The following is a 15,675-nucleotide window of genomic DNA, read 5'->3' as shown; positions in this document are numbered from 1 at the left end:
ACTTGAGACAAATTGCAAAGGACATCTGGTGTATATAAGGCAAAGTAACAACCCCTATAAGCAGCGTACATACTTGCTATGTCATCAAAGACTATGAATGAGACTATGGAACACCGTATATGCAGCAGCCTTATCTTATTCTATTCAGAGGAGCCATCAAGCGGTAAAAGACAAATCCAATTGGCTAGAAAAGAAACAAGCATGTGAACAATAAAGTAAAGAATATAATTCTCATTAAAACAATGAGATACGAAACAACAATCATGAGAAATCGAATATCAACTATCAAATAATAACAATATGTACAGCATATCCACGATACAAGAAAAAACAACACTATTATAATATTATAATGGAGCAGGAAATGGTAGTTGCAGCGAACAGAAAAAACGACATAGTGGATGGTCACAAATAGCACATAGGTTGAACAGATTATCTCTACCAAGAGTGCCCAGAAACCAATTTAGAAATTAAAAAATGGGTAGCAAAAAAAATCAGATCTGCCATGTGGGCAAATCAGGTAGAAAAAAAGCATATTATGTCAAAGAATTTAATCCCACATGTGAGCATGATGACAAAGAGTATTTAGGAGCCGAGATCAAAGGAAAGTCAAAAATCTTAATCGCCCAACTGAGATCTGGATCACACTGTTTGAGGTGTGAAACTGGCAGATGGAAGGTCCCTAAGGAAGAGTGGGAGGACAGAATTTGTAAATTTTGCAAAGACGGAATGGTGGAAACGGAGTGGCACTATGTTAAGGATTGCACTGCATACAAGGACATTCAACCAGCACAAAGAAACATTAAAGGTGAACAGCATAAAGACCTTTCTCAAGGACCAAGACTCCTCAAGGGGGCCATCTTACTTATGCAGATCCACAACAAAAGGGACAGCTTGGAGAAATCACATCAGTCTGAATAAGGAGTTCTATGTTGGTCCCTTAGGCTTATGGCCTCGTGGACGTTATTCAAAATCTTTCATTTCATTTCTATGGCAATTCATTGTGAAAAAGCAGCGATCATTTTAAAAGAAAAAATTTAGATGAAGAGGTGTGATTAATCAAATAGAGATTCAAAATAGTTTAGGAGACTAAAGTTAGTTTAGTCAATAAGATTAATTAAGAAAAGGTGAGATTATAATTGAATATTTCTCTTCATTAAGAGACGTGTCTTTTGAGAGAGTATAAACAAATATTGAATGAAATTGATGAAGTAAGAATGAGAAATGAGTAGATGTAATAAAGAAGAATATTTATAACGACAGGAAGAAAGGAGAGTGCATGGAGCAAATCAATGGAGTAAGAAAGAGAAATATATATTCAGATTTATTAATGGAGTAAGAAAGATAGAAAAATATATTCAAATTTATTAAATCTGATACATAAATTTTAAGTGGATGTTAGTATAATAGAAGAAAAGGAGTATGTAAAGATATATTTGAAAAGTCAAGAAAGAGTGTGGAGTTGAAGTGTGAGTACAAGAAGAATATATATATATATATATATATATAATCAAATTTATAATCTGATTCATATATGTACTCAGCAGTATTTTAGAAGGAATTATGAGGAATTGGAATTAAATTGAATATACGAGAAAGGAAATAGGCAAGGTATGAGAAGAGTGCACTTTGAAGACAATAAGCATTTAGACAAAGGAAGGAAAGGTTATCATTTCTTGTGGAGCAAAATATCCATCATCAGTTGAGAGAGCAATAGTATTAAGGTGGAAGAGCAGTTTGTGTGCAGTGGATTGGGTGCTCACAAAGACAACAGTGGGAGTTGGTGCTTCCAGTAGGTTAGAGCCTGCAAAGTGTGGGAGTTGGAGCTTCCAATAAGTCAGTGCTCATAAACATAGAGGTTGTAGCCTACAAAACAATTATAAAAGAACAATTTATATAAATAAGCAATTATTTGCCGTGGTTTACTCCCGCATTGGATTTTCACGTATATCTTGTGTTATAGTGTTCATGTGCATGACTTTTTTCATTTCAGCATTTTAAGTTAATTGTTCCACTAAAAGTTTAAATTGGCAAATTTGTTAATATATTGATTCACCCCCCGCCTGCCCTTAGTATATTTGTGTGGTCTTCACTATACATATAGTACTTAAAATGCTAGTTATGAAAATATGTATTGCAATATAAGATATAAAGATGTAAAAGAGTAAATATTTGAACATTGCATTGGATTGGAAGATCAAACATTGAACATAAATAGTTGAATCAAAAAGTAGTCAACCCTGGGATGTCCCCCATCCTCAGTGTGGGTGGTGGAGGTGGTGGAATCTAGTGGTGCGGTTGGGACGGGGGAACGGAGTCCCCAAGTCCCCGGTGCATTCTCGTCTCCAAGACGTAGGGAAAAAAGGGGGGGGGGGGACGCGTCTCCGTGATACTATGGTCACAAATGTCCCCTGTATTTATGATGATCAGCAGATTTGGAGAACAAGTTTCTTTTTAAGGCTGATTACATTTGCTAATGTGCTTCTATAATGCATTGTTGAATATGTTGCCATTGATGTCAAAGGTTGATGATCAAAGTTGTTTAAATTTCAAGACATGAATTGACTTGCTTGAGTTGTTTGACGTGCTTCAGCTGATTGTGTCTACTTCAACTGCTTACTTGTGTAATGTCCCCTTTTTTAGCAAGTTCTTGCAGTTGGTTGAGTCAATCATTATAGCGACCCTCGTGGGCTAACAGGGTGATTTGGGGGTCTTAGTTGCAGACTTACTATTTTTAGTAAGTCTTTTTTTGGCACTTGTCACTTTTGGCACTGCGATGGGTAGCTCTGACAATTGGTTGTCACCTGCAGTGGATATAGGAGCTCATATCATTGGAAGAGGCGTCCGATTATTTGATTATTTATTTGGCTTCTATTGGCTTTGTAACAATTCTAAGTCTTTGGATTTCTGAGCCCTTGCTGAGGTATAAGGGTTTGTCGGAAGGAGTTTGTTAGGATCTTAACAATTGTTTTCAGAGCTTGTCAGCAAAGTGTATGACGAAATACTAGTAGCAAATTAATGAAGTTTGTTTGCTGTCTTCTGAAGTTATTACCAGCTGGGGTTATTACAACTTGTCAACTTCCTGCCATGTCAGAATATTTTCCATGTCATCATTTGAATATTCAAAGGTATAGTTTCTTAAGTTTCAATTGAAGTGGCTAAACCTTGCATATTAAATGTGGTGAACTTGAATCTAGACGGCTAAAGAAATTAATGAGAGGCGGACCATTTAGAATATGATTCCTTATTTTAGTGCGCAATTTTTTAAAAATTAAATTTATTAAATGCAGCCATTTCCTGAAGTTATGTCTTTGAAAAACTATTCCAGGCATTAGTATATCATTGATAGAAGATGTTTTTTTCCTGGGAGTTACAATATGTAGCAACAGGCACTTAACTGAAGGTATAAAGGTATTGTGCAGTTTGTTGATAGAGTTGTGCTGGGCGTGTGAAAAACAAGCCACATTTTTTTTGGTGAGGTGAGTTCTCTTCTGAAGTTTCAACTAGTCCGTGATTTTTTTTTAAATATTGGTGCAATGACAGGGTGTGACAAAAATACTTCCTGTTACTTTTTCACATAAATGGTTGCAATTTAGCACTGACTTGAGTTGTTCAATTCTCAAGACTGAAGCAACAGGCTTTGCAAGCAAATAGTTGGAGTTTTGACATCATCAAGAGGACCCATTATTCCAATTTTCAGACACCGCACGTTCATTGTTGCAGAATTTCTATCTATCTTGAAGCACTGGTATTATTCACATATATTTCATTTCTGGTGTTTGAACTTTGTGTTGTAGTTCTTTTGTTGTTTAAAAGGCTATTTGCCTCAATTTACAACAGTAAGTGCTGCAACACAGGCTAAGCCCTCTTAGAAGACTTCCATAAATTTTCAAGGGCAGATCATTGTTGGGGGGCTGTGATTTGCATGTTTCTTAACCATTTTGGGGTAAGGCTGCAGTTAAGGGACCATTTTACATGATTTAACAGTTTGTTTGGAGTACCATACAGCAACTGGCATCACCCAAGTGCCGAGTTTATCATTTATTATCATATATTGAGATGTGATCTATCATTCTCAGGCTTATATTGTGGGGCACCAGCATTTGGGAGGATTTTGCAACCAGCTGAGCTACATTCTTGGCTACAAACTTCATTACTCCACTTGAATCAGCTGTGCAATCCTCTAACCAGCTTCTGCACCAATATATTTATTCTATGAGATCTTACTTATTATTTTAACATTTGAAAAGGATTCCTGACTTGAATATAAGATGAAATTCTCCTTGTGTATGGTTGCCTTGCTTGTTCTTTTTTCAGGTAATCCATTCAGGCACATACACAATATCACTATAAAGCATGAATCTACTTGACGATGTATCACATTCAAAGGACCTATTCACTTCTCTTGACTCTCCAAGATGTACCCACGCTGATAAGAGACCTCTTGCACAACTTAAGACCATAGTTGGCATAATCGCCGAATAATCGGCGAGTTTTTACTAATCGCCGAGTTTTTGGGACTGGCGAGTTTTTCTCAGATTTAATCGCCAGAAAAAATCGCCGAGTTTTTGTGAAAAATCGCCGACTAATCGCAGAGTTTTTGCAAAAAATCGGCGAGTTTTTCAGAAAAATTTTTTTTTTTTTTTTTTTTTTCAAAATTTTTTTTTTTTTTTGGTTAAAAAAAAAGGCAAAAAGCCTATATATATTATGTAAGATAGAGAGTTACAATATGCTAGTAGAGCTAGGAAGAGGAAAATGTGATTGTAATGATGTTTTTACTTCTAGTTTGACACAAATTATTTACTATTATGCTTCCCACCATCAGCATTCAGCATGAGAATGTGATTTTGAACTCATTAGATGCATCTTCTCATTGAAATTTGCAAAAAAATGTATTTTGAATTAAATTTTAGCGGTTTTTTTAGGTTCCCGAGTTTTCCCGAGTTTTTTTTTAAAATGGCCGAGTTTTTCCCGATTAAACTTTTGGGGGGCTCGGCGAGTTTTTGGATTTGGCAAGTTTTCCAACTATGCTTAAGACATTTCAAAGATCAAGTTGCTGATATTTTGACAAAGCCTCTTTCTAGAGAGAAATATGAATTTCATTGTAAGAACTTGGGTTTGATGCCCTTTGATGCAATCTCCTCAAGTAAAGATTAAAGGGGGATGTTAGAAGTAGTAATCTTTCCTTAGTTGTATTTAGTTATTTATTGGGATAAACCAAGGTATTTCTTATGTATTTCGTCCTCTAGTCCACATGTAAAGGACATGTCATTTTCTTGTCCTATTGTGAGGAGAACTCATTTATGTAATTCCTTTAATAAGAAAATTAGTATATCCTCCTTAACAGGATCTTAACACTTTGCACACACTTATTATGAAGGGTAGCCATGTCATTTTCTTGTCCTATTGTGAGGAGAACTCATTTATGTAATTCCTTTAATAAGAAAATTAGTATATCCTCCTTAAGAGGGTCTTAACACTTTGCACACACTTTGCACACACTTATTATGAAGGGTAGCATTCATAGAAATGGGAGTTACACATGCAACTCCATTCTCATCTCTATAAAAGAGATGCATCTCTCTCATTCTTTAAATGAACTTCTTCTCATCATCTTGATGCTACTGTATTGAGCTCTTTGCTCCACCTTCTTTCTCTCTCTTTTCTTAGGGTTTTTTTTCCTTCATTCATAATACTCACAAGGGGTTTTCTTTGCTTTCCCCTTTTAAAATCTGTCTCCTTTGTTGTTCTCATTGGTGTATGCTCTTGGATCTTGGTTGTTTCATGGTAACATTTTTTCTCACTTCTCACTTGGATTAATTTAGTTTCCTTGCTCTTCCTTATCATTTCTTACATATTCGTAGTAGTTACACCAAAAAAGAAAATGCAATTAAGACATACTGATAATCGATTCACTCAATGATCCAACATCCACAGACTTAATTCAAAAAACCAATCTTTGCCAATGAAAAAATATAGTATCATGAATCAGTATAACATATCCGTATGTAAGAGAGCTATATGAATTGTATCACCAAGTTATATTTTAAAACCCCTATTTATAATTTTGCAAAAGACATGAAAGCTCTTCAAAACATCACGCCCATTCATAACAAATAAAAAACCAAAAAGACAAAATTTTACTAACAATAAATTGCCCTAATGGTTTGAGATGAATTTATTTAATTTGCATTTCATCATGGTAATTGTCGAACGAAGGAACGCTTTTGGTAATTCCTACTTTGAATAGCTTTGCCTTCCTGTAAATTCTCTTATGAAGACCACTATATATAATAAAAACTCCAACACCATGAATGCATAGGACAGTTGTTGGCAAGGGTCTATTCATTCCATGCATACTCAAGTATCTAAGACTCCAAGTTTCAACAACCTTCTGATGAATTCCCGTGGAGTGATCAATACAGATTTGATTGGTTACAAATAGCAAACTTTATTTTGCCTGGGTACTTGTGAAAAACATAAAACCATATCAAATAATATTGACTAATAATTGGTAATAGTCAATACATAATCCTTATTCAAGAGCTTCTTATATTTCCATTTTCACAGATGAGAAATGATTCATAAGGTATGCCGAATCATTCCTCAATTGACCATTTGCCTGGTGAATGTTCCTATTACAATTGCATCTTCTAATCCATATTGTCATAGCTTTCATGATGGCATTAATCTGTGGTAGAAATGAAAATATTTTCAAGAGATATCATTATATTATCGCTAACCTTCATTTCTTTCATTCGCACTTTAAAGAAGCCTTTCAACACCATCACGTAGGGAAGATCGTTGTTCGGACGACACGACTCACAAGTTCAGGCTCCCTTAAATTAATCGCCAATATCACATGGTTTTCTAAATGCAGGAGTTACATGTCTTTTATTGGGCATCATTAGTTCACAGCCGCCATGATTGCTTGAATATCACTGACATGGCAAATGAATCATATTCCTCATTTCATCGGTGCTTATAAACAAATAGATATTTCCTTTGTTTAAGTCAATGTATATAGATTTGTCTTTGTAATTGCTGTATAGGCACCAACCAATATTCCTTTCAATGCATGGAGACTTTATTTCAATGGCAATGATTCCTGTCTTCTTATTATCACTTTCACATACATCATTTGCTTACCTCTATAAAGCTATTTTCACTGAACATGGTTCTGTAGTCAATGTCAGAATGTTTTGGTTGTTGCTCTCGAGACAGTCTATTTCCATGGTTACCAGCATTCAAAACCCTCATCGGGCTGTTATAGCATTCATAAAATACCTATGAACATGTGATTCATTGATGTTTCTGTGGATTATTTGCTCACTCTTGTATGTGCTTTGTGACTGTATTTTAGAAGTTTGGCTGGGAGTGAATTGATACAGCTAGGACTTGATTTAAGAGGAAAATGGCATAATGGACAATTTATATTGTGTGTTCTGTTGCCTTTCTTGGAATATAGACATTCAGTCACTGCACATTGTCATTCCATAAAGCAAATTCTTCCTCTTCTATGTTCGATAAATCTTCATCCTCTCGCGTATATCTCCTCGTTTTACATACTTTTATTCATCTTCATACTTACTGAATATGCGATCACTATGCATCATTGGCGTACAGTCCAAATCATTCATATGCTCAAAGTTATGGGAGTAACATCAGTTGACATCAGGATCAACCATTGAATGCTGACCAGTCATGAACGAGTGCTCATAGATTTAAGATTTCATAACTTTCTTTAGAATTTTCAATTTATAAATTATCTCCATGACGACATTGATACATCAAAATGATTGGGTATGCAAAGCTGCACACAGAGATCTGGAATGAATTGTTTACATATTTGTAAATTCATATATAATCATGCTTGTATCCTCAACCTTATGAGGCAACACACAAAGCAAAAAGAGTTGTCTTGTCCAAAGGTCTCTAGATTTGCAACAAATTTTCTCATGTTGCAATCTTTGCTTAAGTCAAAGGCTGGTTCAGAAGGCATGTTTGTAAGTGAGGAGTGGACATGATCATCGTATGCAAAGAGTAATGGAAGAGCTAAGGCGATTAATTGGGTTTTTGATGGGAGTGGCTTTTGGCAACCCGCCAAGGAGACTGTGGAAGTAATACCATAATTTTCCTTTTTGTCCTCATTTCCATTTCATTTCATCGATTTTATTTTACACTTGTTTATATTTATTTTTAAAAGCAAAACTCCATACTTAGAGCTTATTGTTTCACCTTTCACAATGATTCCAGTTCATAAGCGTCTTATTGTTCTCCTACGGATTGTTAATGGAGAGAAGCCCTCAATGGGTACATTTATAAGGGCATGAATGGGGTGAAAGAGGCCATTCAAGCTTTTTATGCAAGGAATCGGGATAACTATGATCCAATATGGGATGTCATTGATAGGTCATGGCACAATCCACTTCACGAGCCTATACATGCAATTGTCCACTTCCTTAATCTAGCATACCAATTCAGCCCAAGTTTCAAGGATGATGACGAGGTGTGGAGTGGCCTCTATGATGTTATAGAGAGAATGTCACCTAATGAAACAACTGGAACAGTTATCGTCCATGAGATAAAAATGTAGAACAAAGCACAAGGAGACCTATTTGCACAAGACTTATGCAAGAAAAATTGGACAAAAGTGATACATGGTAAAAATCTATGATTCCAAATTCTAATTTCTAATTCTATTAACACTTTAAATTGATAAAGTCAAAGTTATAAAATTGATTTAAAATTATCTTGTTTCAGATGTATGGTGGAAGAGGTTTGGTAGGAAGGTGTCAAATCTACAGAGGATTGCAATTTGTATCTTGAGATAGCCATCTAGTACTTCTGGATGCAAACATAATTGGAGTTTGTTCGAGCATTTACAGTCAAAGAAGCACAAACAAATTAGCAGTGAAAAAGTTGAATGAACTTGTATTTGTTCACTACAACCTTCACCTTCATCACAAACAGATCTTAGGCACTAACACATTACCTATTGTATTAGAAGGTTGATCCACAAGTAGGGTAGAACACAGAGATTGATGATCCTATTTTTAATGATGAAGACTTGGAGTGGGTTGATCAAATGGATCGAAAGGCAAAGGCAAAAGCAATGGTAGTAGAGGAGGCTAGAGTACAAGGAGACACAATGTAGGACCTTGAAGCTAAGGGTGATGGATCCAACCTAGATGATGAAGATTACGAGGATGAGTATGACGATTAGGAGAATGATCATGAGCATGTCTTTGAGGTTCATGCCTCAGACATAGAGAGAGGGAGGATGGCTCTAGAGTCTTCCACGACCTATCTTACACATACTCGTAGTAGGAAATAGGCATGAGCCTTTATTTTGATATATATTTTGAACTTTTGATTACATGGATTGCATATTCCATGAATATTGTAGACATTTGAAAGTCACACTATATTTCTATTGTGTTATTTAGTTTAACTTTAAGCAATTTCCTTTCAAAAATTCGCATTTATACTTATGTGATCTATGCAAAGTTTTGTATGTGTGCAAAGTAACTACTATTTATCTCAATTATTGTGTATTTGATGTTGATTGGCTAAATGATCTATGAAAAAAATTTAAATCCTTAAAAATCTTTGAATTTCATGAGTTCTTAATTCGTCGAGTCCTTGCGAAGTCCGGATGCCAAGTCCAAGTCCAAACCTGATCTAGGCTTGCCAAGTTCAAAACGAGTCTAAGACTTGTAATACTGCTATCAACTACCCTACAAAAGACAATACATGTCTTCTAGTCACAAATTCTTCATAACATTATGATGTTGATGAGACCCTCCCTAGATCTACAAAAGTAATGATTAAGAGTAGCCTAGGCAAAAACAGAGAAGATTGTCCCCTTCTTCAAAATGATTTGCACAAGAGACACAAGAGTCTTCTACTGACTTTGCCACTAAGATGAGTACGTCAATAACCCTCCCAAAATTTGCAAACCTTTGACCAAATATCATCATAAAACATCCAACCTAGTGTTGGATAGCTAAGCTTGCTTTCCCTGTAAACAAAGACACACACTGAGAATAGCTGCCATGATTTTGAGGAAAACTCAACAAACCCTCCAAATTCTTACAAACAAGAAGGATGCCCCAACATAGACTACAAGTTACTTGATTTGAAGTTTACATAGCATCATTTTTTTCCTTGAAAGAAAAGGCAAAAACCAAAAATAGGAATCCCTAACAAAAAATCCCATGCGAACTCTACGAATTACAAAAGCCAAAAACAATTTTTGAGGACCAAAACCAAACTCAATCTTTGAGGTGAAAAATCGGTCAAAACCAGAAACAAAATCCGAGATACGGATCACAGAATATGAAACTTTGTTTTTGAGGAAAAACTGTAAAAGCCAATAGAATTTTCTTTTTTTAAAGGAAAAACTTATGAAAAGCAACAAGAAAAAATTTTGAGGAAAATTTACTAAAATACTCTTGCAGGGGAGTCATACCTAGACCAGCTCAAGCTCAAATACCACAAAACTTTTAAAAATAGAATGATTGTATTAACAAATCACATAAACAAACTGAGCTTACAAATGCTATTAAATGTGTGAACTAGAGAGAAAAGTCGTCTAAATAATGACTTCTAAATATACACCATATTAAGAAAACTAAAAACAAGGCCTAGATGACCATTAACTAAGGTTTTAGAATAAGAAGCTAAATACAGCAAGAACCTAGGATATTAATAATATTCTTATATCTTGCATGTGAATGGGCCCGGTGAGGATGATCCCACTTTTGTTCCCAGAGAACCTGTGATGTGGTAAAGACCTCAAGATGGAAGGTGGAAATGTAACTTTGATGGTGCCTCGAAAAGAAATCCTGGACCCGCAAGAGTAGGTTTCATCATTAGAGATGTTAATGGGGATCTTATTGCATTAGGAGGTAAAAGACTACAAGATGGGACTAACAATGTTGCAAAAGCAGAGGAAATAAAGAAACTAATCAGATGTCAAATTGGGCTCTAACTTTAGATCTCAACCCACATGAGGATGGAGAAATAAACTCATGGAATTGACTAGGGAATGTACGACTTCCAATAAACACTTGAGCGTGTGTGCAATGACATGCTTGTTGGTCAATGTGCATCATGCAGCATTTAAAGAAGATGGGATGGGGCCTTATTTATACCGATTATGCCACCCCACATTGCAAATAACTTGCAATCTAAGGAAACACCCTTACAAGTGGAATCACAGTGATGAAGGGAAAGGTCTCATGGAGTCCTCCCTCACACTAACCTATGATAACGAGCAAAATCCATTTTATGGAGTGGCAAAGAAGAGAAGAGTAAACCAAATGTTTGAGTTCATACATAAGAGACTCAAAGATGTAATTAAGTTGCTTCTTCGTGAAATGTTTTTTCAATCAGAGAATAGGCACAGAACCAACACTAGCATTTATTCAATGATAATGGGTTGGGCACTTCAGCTTGCAGAAAAAAAGGAAAGAGTGAGGTTCGTCGTGCAGAAACTTCTTCCAGCCCAATAACTCATGAAAATGGACGAAATCCTGGAAATTCCAATCCCGGGTTGGACTTTGTTGCTTGGAGAGAAGGAAACCAGGATAGATAAGATCCTTTGTACAAAAACCACTCCTTTTGTTTGACGGTTCATTGAAAGCGAGAGGCAAACGCAGATGGGCTGGTACGCACTCAAATTACTAATCATGGAGCACATTTTGGACCAAGAGGTCAATGCCATGAAGGAATAGACAAATTGGCGACCGGAAGATGATGCAAATTTGCAAGAACAGCTGAAGGCTAGGGCAGAGAACCCACAAAATGTCTAGAAGATAAGTCCTGGATTGAGGAATCTAATTTAAATGTGTTGAAGGATGAGAGAATTGGGATATTTGTTCCTCCAGCCCAAAGGTGAGCTGATAGCTCTTGGCTAGCCCTTAAGTGGGTTTAAAATATGTAGATGTTTATTTGTTTGTTCTTAATTTGGTAATGTCTGCCACAATGCTCAAGTGTAAAAGAATTTAGAATGTTTTACTTTGAAAAATGCTAAGTTTAACAATCGGCTATTTGAGACCTGGGTTGGGGTGGGAAGAAAATTTTGTGTGAATTGCAATGGTTGATGGGGGTAACTATGAAGATGGCTAAAGATAACAAAGTGTCCAATTTGTATAAGGGATGGCAGGTTTTTGATGTCATGACAGTTAGAGAAGAATGGGTTTTGCTTTAGCGAACTTGTTACCATTCTTCTAATGAGTAGTGATGCTACATGTCTAGCGGGGTCGTGTCTTGGGGAATGATTGAAGTTTTGAAGGAAGCAGCATGTAATGGTAAATCAATGCTGCAGAGCTGTGGAAGTTTTTGATGATGCTGGTGACCAGCCTGGGAATGTCAAAAATTTTACAGATCCGGACTGGGATGTTTTGTTGTCATGACAAAAAGTTTATTATTGTTTTGTTTAATGGGCCTGAAAAAATCCTTTTTGGAAGGATCTGATGCTGAATTTAATGAAAATTTAAAGATGGGTCCTCGTGAAGTGTAACCGAGGAGAAAGCATTGTTAACTCTTTTACTTTTTATTATTGATAAAATCAAAAACTATTACTGAGAAAAACATATATATATATATATATATATATATATATATATATTATTATTCTACTATCTTTAACACAAAGGCAGATTGCAGATGCTCTTCATGAGTTTCATGTGTGAACAAGGATCCTATTATTTCTGTGGATATGTTGAAGATCTTGGAACTCTGAACAGAACATGATTGACAATGTTCAAAATTTCAAGGGCATTTCCATAAGAAAATGGTAACTGCGATTGTAGATGTAGTTGCTATTGATGTTGATGCCACCTAACTGGAATTTTGCAACCTTAGGGTGACCTACCAATATTCAAGGTTCTCTTCTTTTGACTGATATGCATATGGAATAGACATGCTATGCACTCACAATCTCTCAACAGTTAATTTCAAAGCTGGAACTTTTATTAGTGTTTGATTATAACATTTTAACTCATTTTCATGAAATAAAAGTTAAATGCACAAATTATCAGAAACAATATTTGTGTATTTGTAAAGGGATAAAGAAGCGGTTACATTTCCAGACGAACAGTTATGAAATTGAAAAGTCTCATCAGAGGCAATTCTTTTAAATATGTAATTGAAAGACAAAAAAGGGGTCCGAAATCTGAAGCCTTATACTTTGACATATCAATCAGGAGACGATTTTACTGGAAGTTTAATACAATGGAGGATAGCAAGGGTTCTTTCTGTGAATACAATCTTGTATACAGAGATATGGGTCTGGGACTGTGAGCTCAGAGCTTTTGTCAGAAAAATTGAAAATAGAGGAGACATTGACTTTGTGTTTATTTGTATTTCCTTCTGACTTCAGAGTTTCCTTTGAGGTTTCTCAATCATCCTCTGATGATTTCTCTTCTGTAACAGTTTGTAATTATATGTTTATTACAGAACCTGGAAATTCTTATTTACTTAGTTATTTGTAAGGAATCACTGTTTTCTCTCAATCATCTGTGTGGGTGTGGAGAGAGTGAACTTTGTGTCATTCATTTCTGTTTCCCCTTTGTTTATAGATTCATAATTACATCTGCAGCAAGGCTATGCTCAAGTTTTAGTTTGAATTTTCTATTTTCTGGTCAAAAGCATACCCTGAAAACCTTAATTGCATTATAAGAGGGAGTTGTATCTCGAAAATTCATAAGAACATAATCCATGCAAAGGTGATCTCTCCAACTGTTTGTTGGCAATTTGGCTTCATGTTTTGGAGAAGAGAGTCAATTCGTATTTTTTTTAAAGTCGAATCTGTTAACTAACACATCTCATCACCGAGACTCACCATCAGGGCATGGCAAATTTCAAGTGACCAAATCAATCGGAAGTTGATTGCCGGTGCTTATTTGCACATTTGATATCATGATGTTTACATGTTTCACAATGGAATAGACATCAAGTAGACGAGTGAATTTGGTTTAAAATCAATGTGAAACGTGAAGAAGGGAATGTCAAAATAAAGGCATTAAGGATTGATCCCAGAAGAGAAAGAAAGATATGCTATATCTAGGTTAAGCAGTGCCGCTCGGATAATCGCAGGTGGTAGCAAAAGCAGAATGAAAAATAGGTGATATTCTGAAATAGTTTCTGGAGAATAAGAGGAGATGGGGGTAAAATTTTAAAAACACTACAGCCGTATTTAAACTCCTGTGATAGGAATGTTCTTAACAGGCGATCTCCCCGTACATCTCGCAGAAATCCAAATGTCAATCTTCTTAAGCGCGCAAGAAAATGAAATTAAAGGAAAATCAGAAAACCGTTCCATGGAAAAGGCCATATTTCAGAAGCCCTTGGAAACACTTTCTTGAATTATGCCCTATGCTCGGCGTTAAACTGAAAACACCCTGGCTAAAATACATACATTGTGCATAGATATTACAACATTTGAACGATATAAGAGCAATTGGAAGAATTTTATGGAAAGAATAGGATTGTACCCTGCGACTCAAATGCTCATTAGGAATTCCTGCAACTTCTCCGATTTCACCAGGCTTAATCTCTGTGGTGACTAGCGCATCGCTGGCAAACTGTCTGTCCGTCCATAAAGGACGTACAGATCTCGTCGATGCGAACAGCCATAGCCTTCTCTGAATGATGCCAGCCATTGTTTCTTCTTTCTTACAACTGGAAATCAAGGAACCGGTTTTTTTGGTGATCGTTTGTAAACCTCAACTGATCGTCATATACTAAAAAAAACCAAACCTCAAGGCCCCGTTTGGTTGCTGGAATATGAGTGGAATAGGAAAACGAAATTAGAATATGTTTTATATTCGTTGTTTGGTAAGCTCAATCGGAATTGGGAATAGGAAGACATATTCCAATTTTGCCCCTAACATGAGCATATGTCTATGCCAAAAAATATCTGTTATTGGAATAGGCCATTTCCATTCCTATTCCGATTTTCTATTAAAAAAAAAAAATTCTTTTTTAAAAAAAAAAATTTAAATTTTTTTTTTTTAAATTGTTTTTTTTTTATAATTTTTTTTTTTTTTTTTTGAAGTTTTTTTTTTTTTGAATTTTTTTTTTTACTTACTTTTTGAATTTTTTTTGTTAATTTTTTTTTAATAACATTTTTTTAAATTATATCTATTTGTTTAAGAAAATAAAAATGAAAATGAATTAACTAAAAAAATAATAAATTTAAAAAAAAATTTAGAAAAAATGTTTGTAAAAATACAAAACTTAACCTTATTCCTATTTTATTTTTGTACAACCAAACAATAGATTAACATATTCCCAATCGAATTCCAAGTGCACCAAACATGATTGGAATTGCTTATTTCCATTCCCATTCCATTTTTCTATTCTAATTTTCTATTCTTATGCCAGCAACCAAACGGGGCCCAAAAGCATATAAGAGCGTGTCCGACTTATTGTGTATTTTTTATAATTTCTGTATTTTGTGAATATAATTTCTCCTCCAATGAGAGAAAGATGAAGATAATGTTGTTGCTGATGATGACGGATGGGCTCCCCCTGAGTCATGTATTCACCTCACCTTTGGATGGGACTCTGATGATAAGGATCGTCCTCCCTTGGCTGGCATTGCGCTGACAGTTTGAGGATTTCTATGTTTTCTTAAAAAAACAAAATTATGAATAGTTGATT

At 35.3% G+C, this 15,675-nt stretch overlaps 1 protein-coding gene across 1 annotated transcript in view; it reads right to left on the bottom strand.

The window, feature by feature from the left end:
- The window catches only part of FRO1 (NADH-ubiquinone oxidoreductase-like protein), a 43,289-nt gene extending 28,566 nt beyond the window's left edge, over positions 1-14,723 (bottom strand). Inside the window, exon 1 of the mRNA XM_089833344.1 lies at positions 14,505-14,723. Coding sequence (XP_089689470.1) covers positions 14,505-14,672 — 168 coding nt within the window. The 5' untranslated portion in view covers positions 14,673-14,723. The remainder of the gene's footprint in view (positions 1-14,504) is intronic.
- Between the last annotated feature and the right edge of the window lie 952 nt (positions 14,724-15,675).

Source organism: Cupressus sempervirens, chromosome 5 (genome assembly GCF_028749045.1).
Source record: "Cupressus sempervirens isolate cs-2001-9-10 chromosome 5, ASM2874904v1, whole genome shotgun sequence".
Lineage (NCBI taxonomy): Eukaryota > Viridiplantae > Streptophyta > Pinopsida > Cupressales > Cupressaceae > Cupressus > Cupressus sempervirens.
The sequence above is the reverse complement of the archived record's forward strand: the minus strand, read 5'-3'. Positions and strand labels throughout refer to the sequence as shown.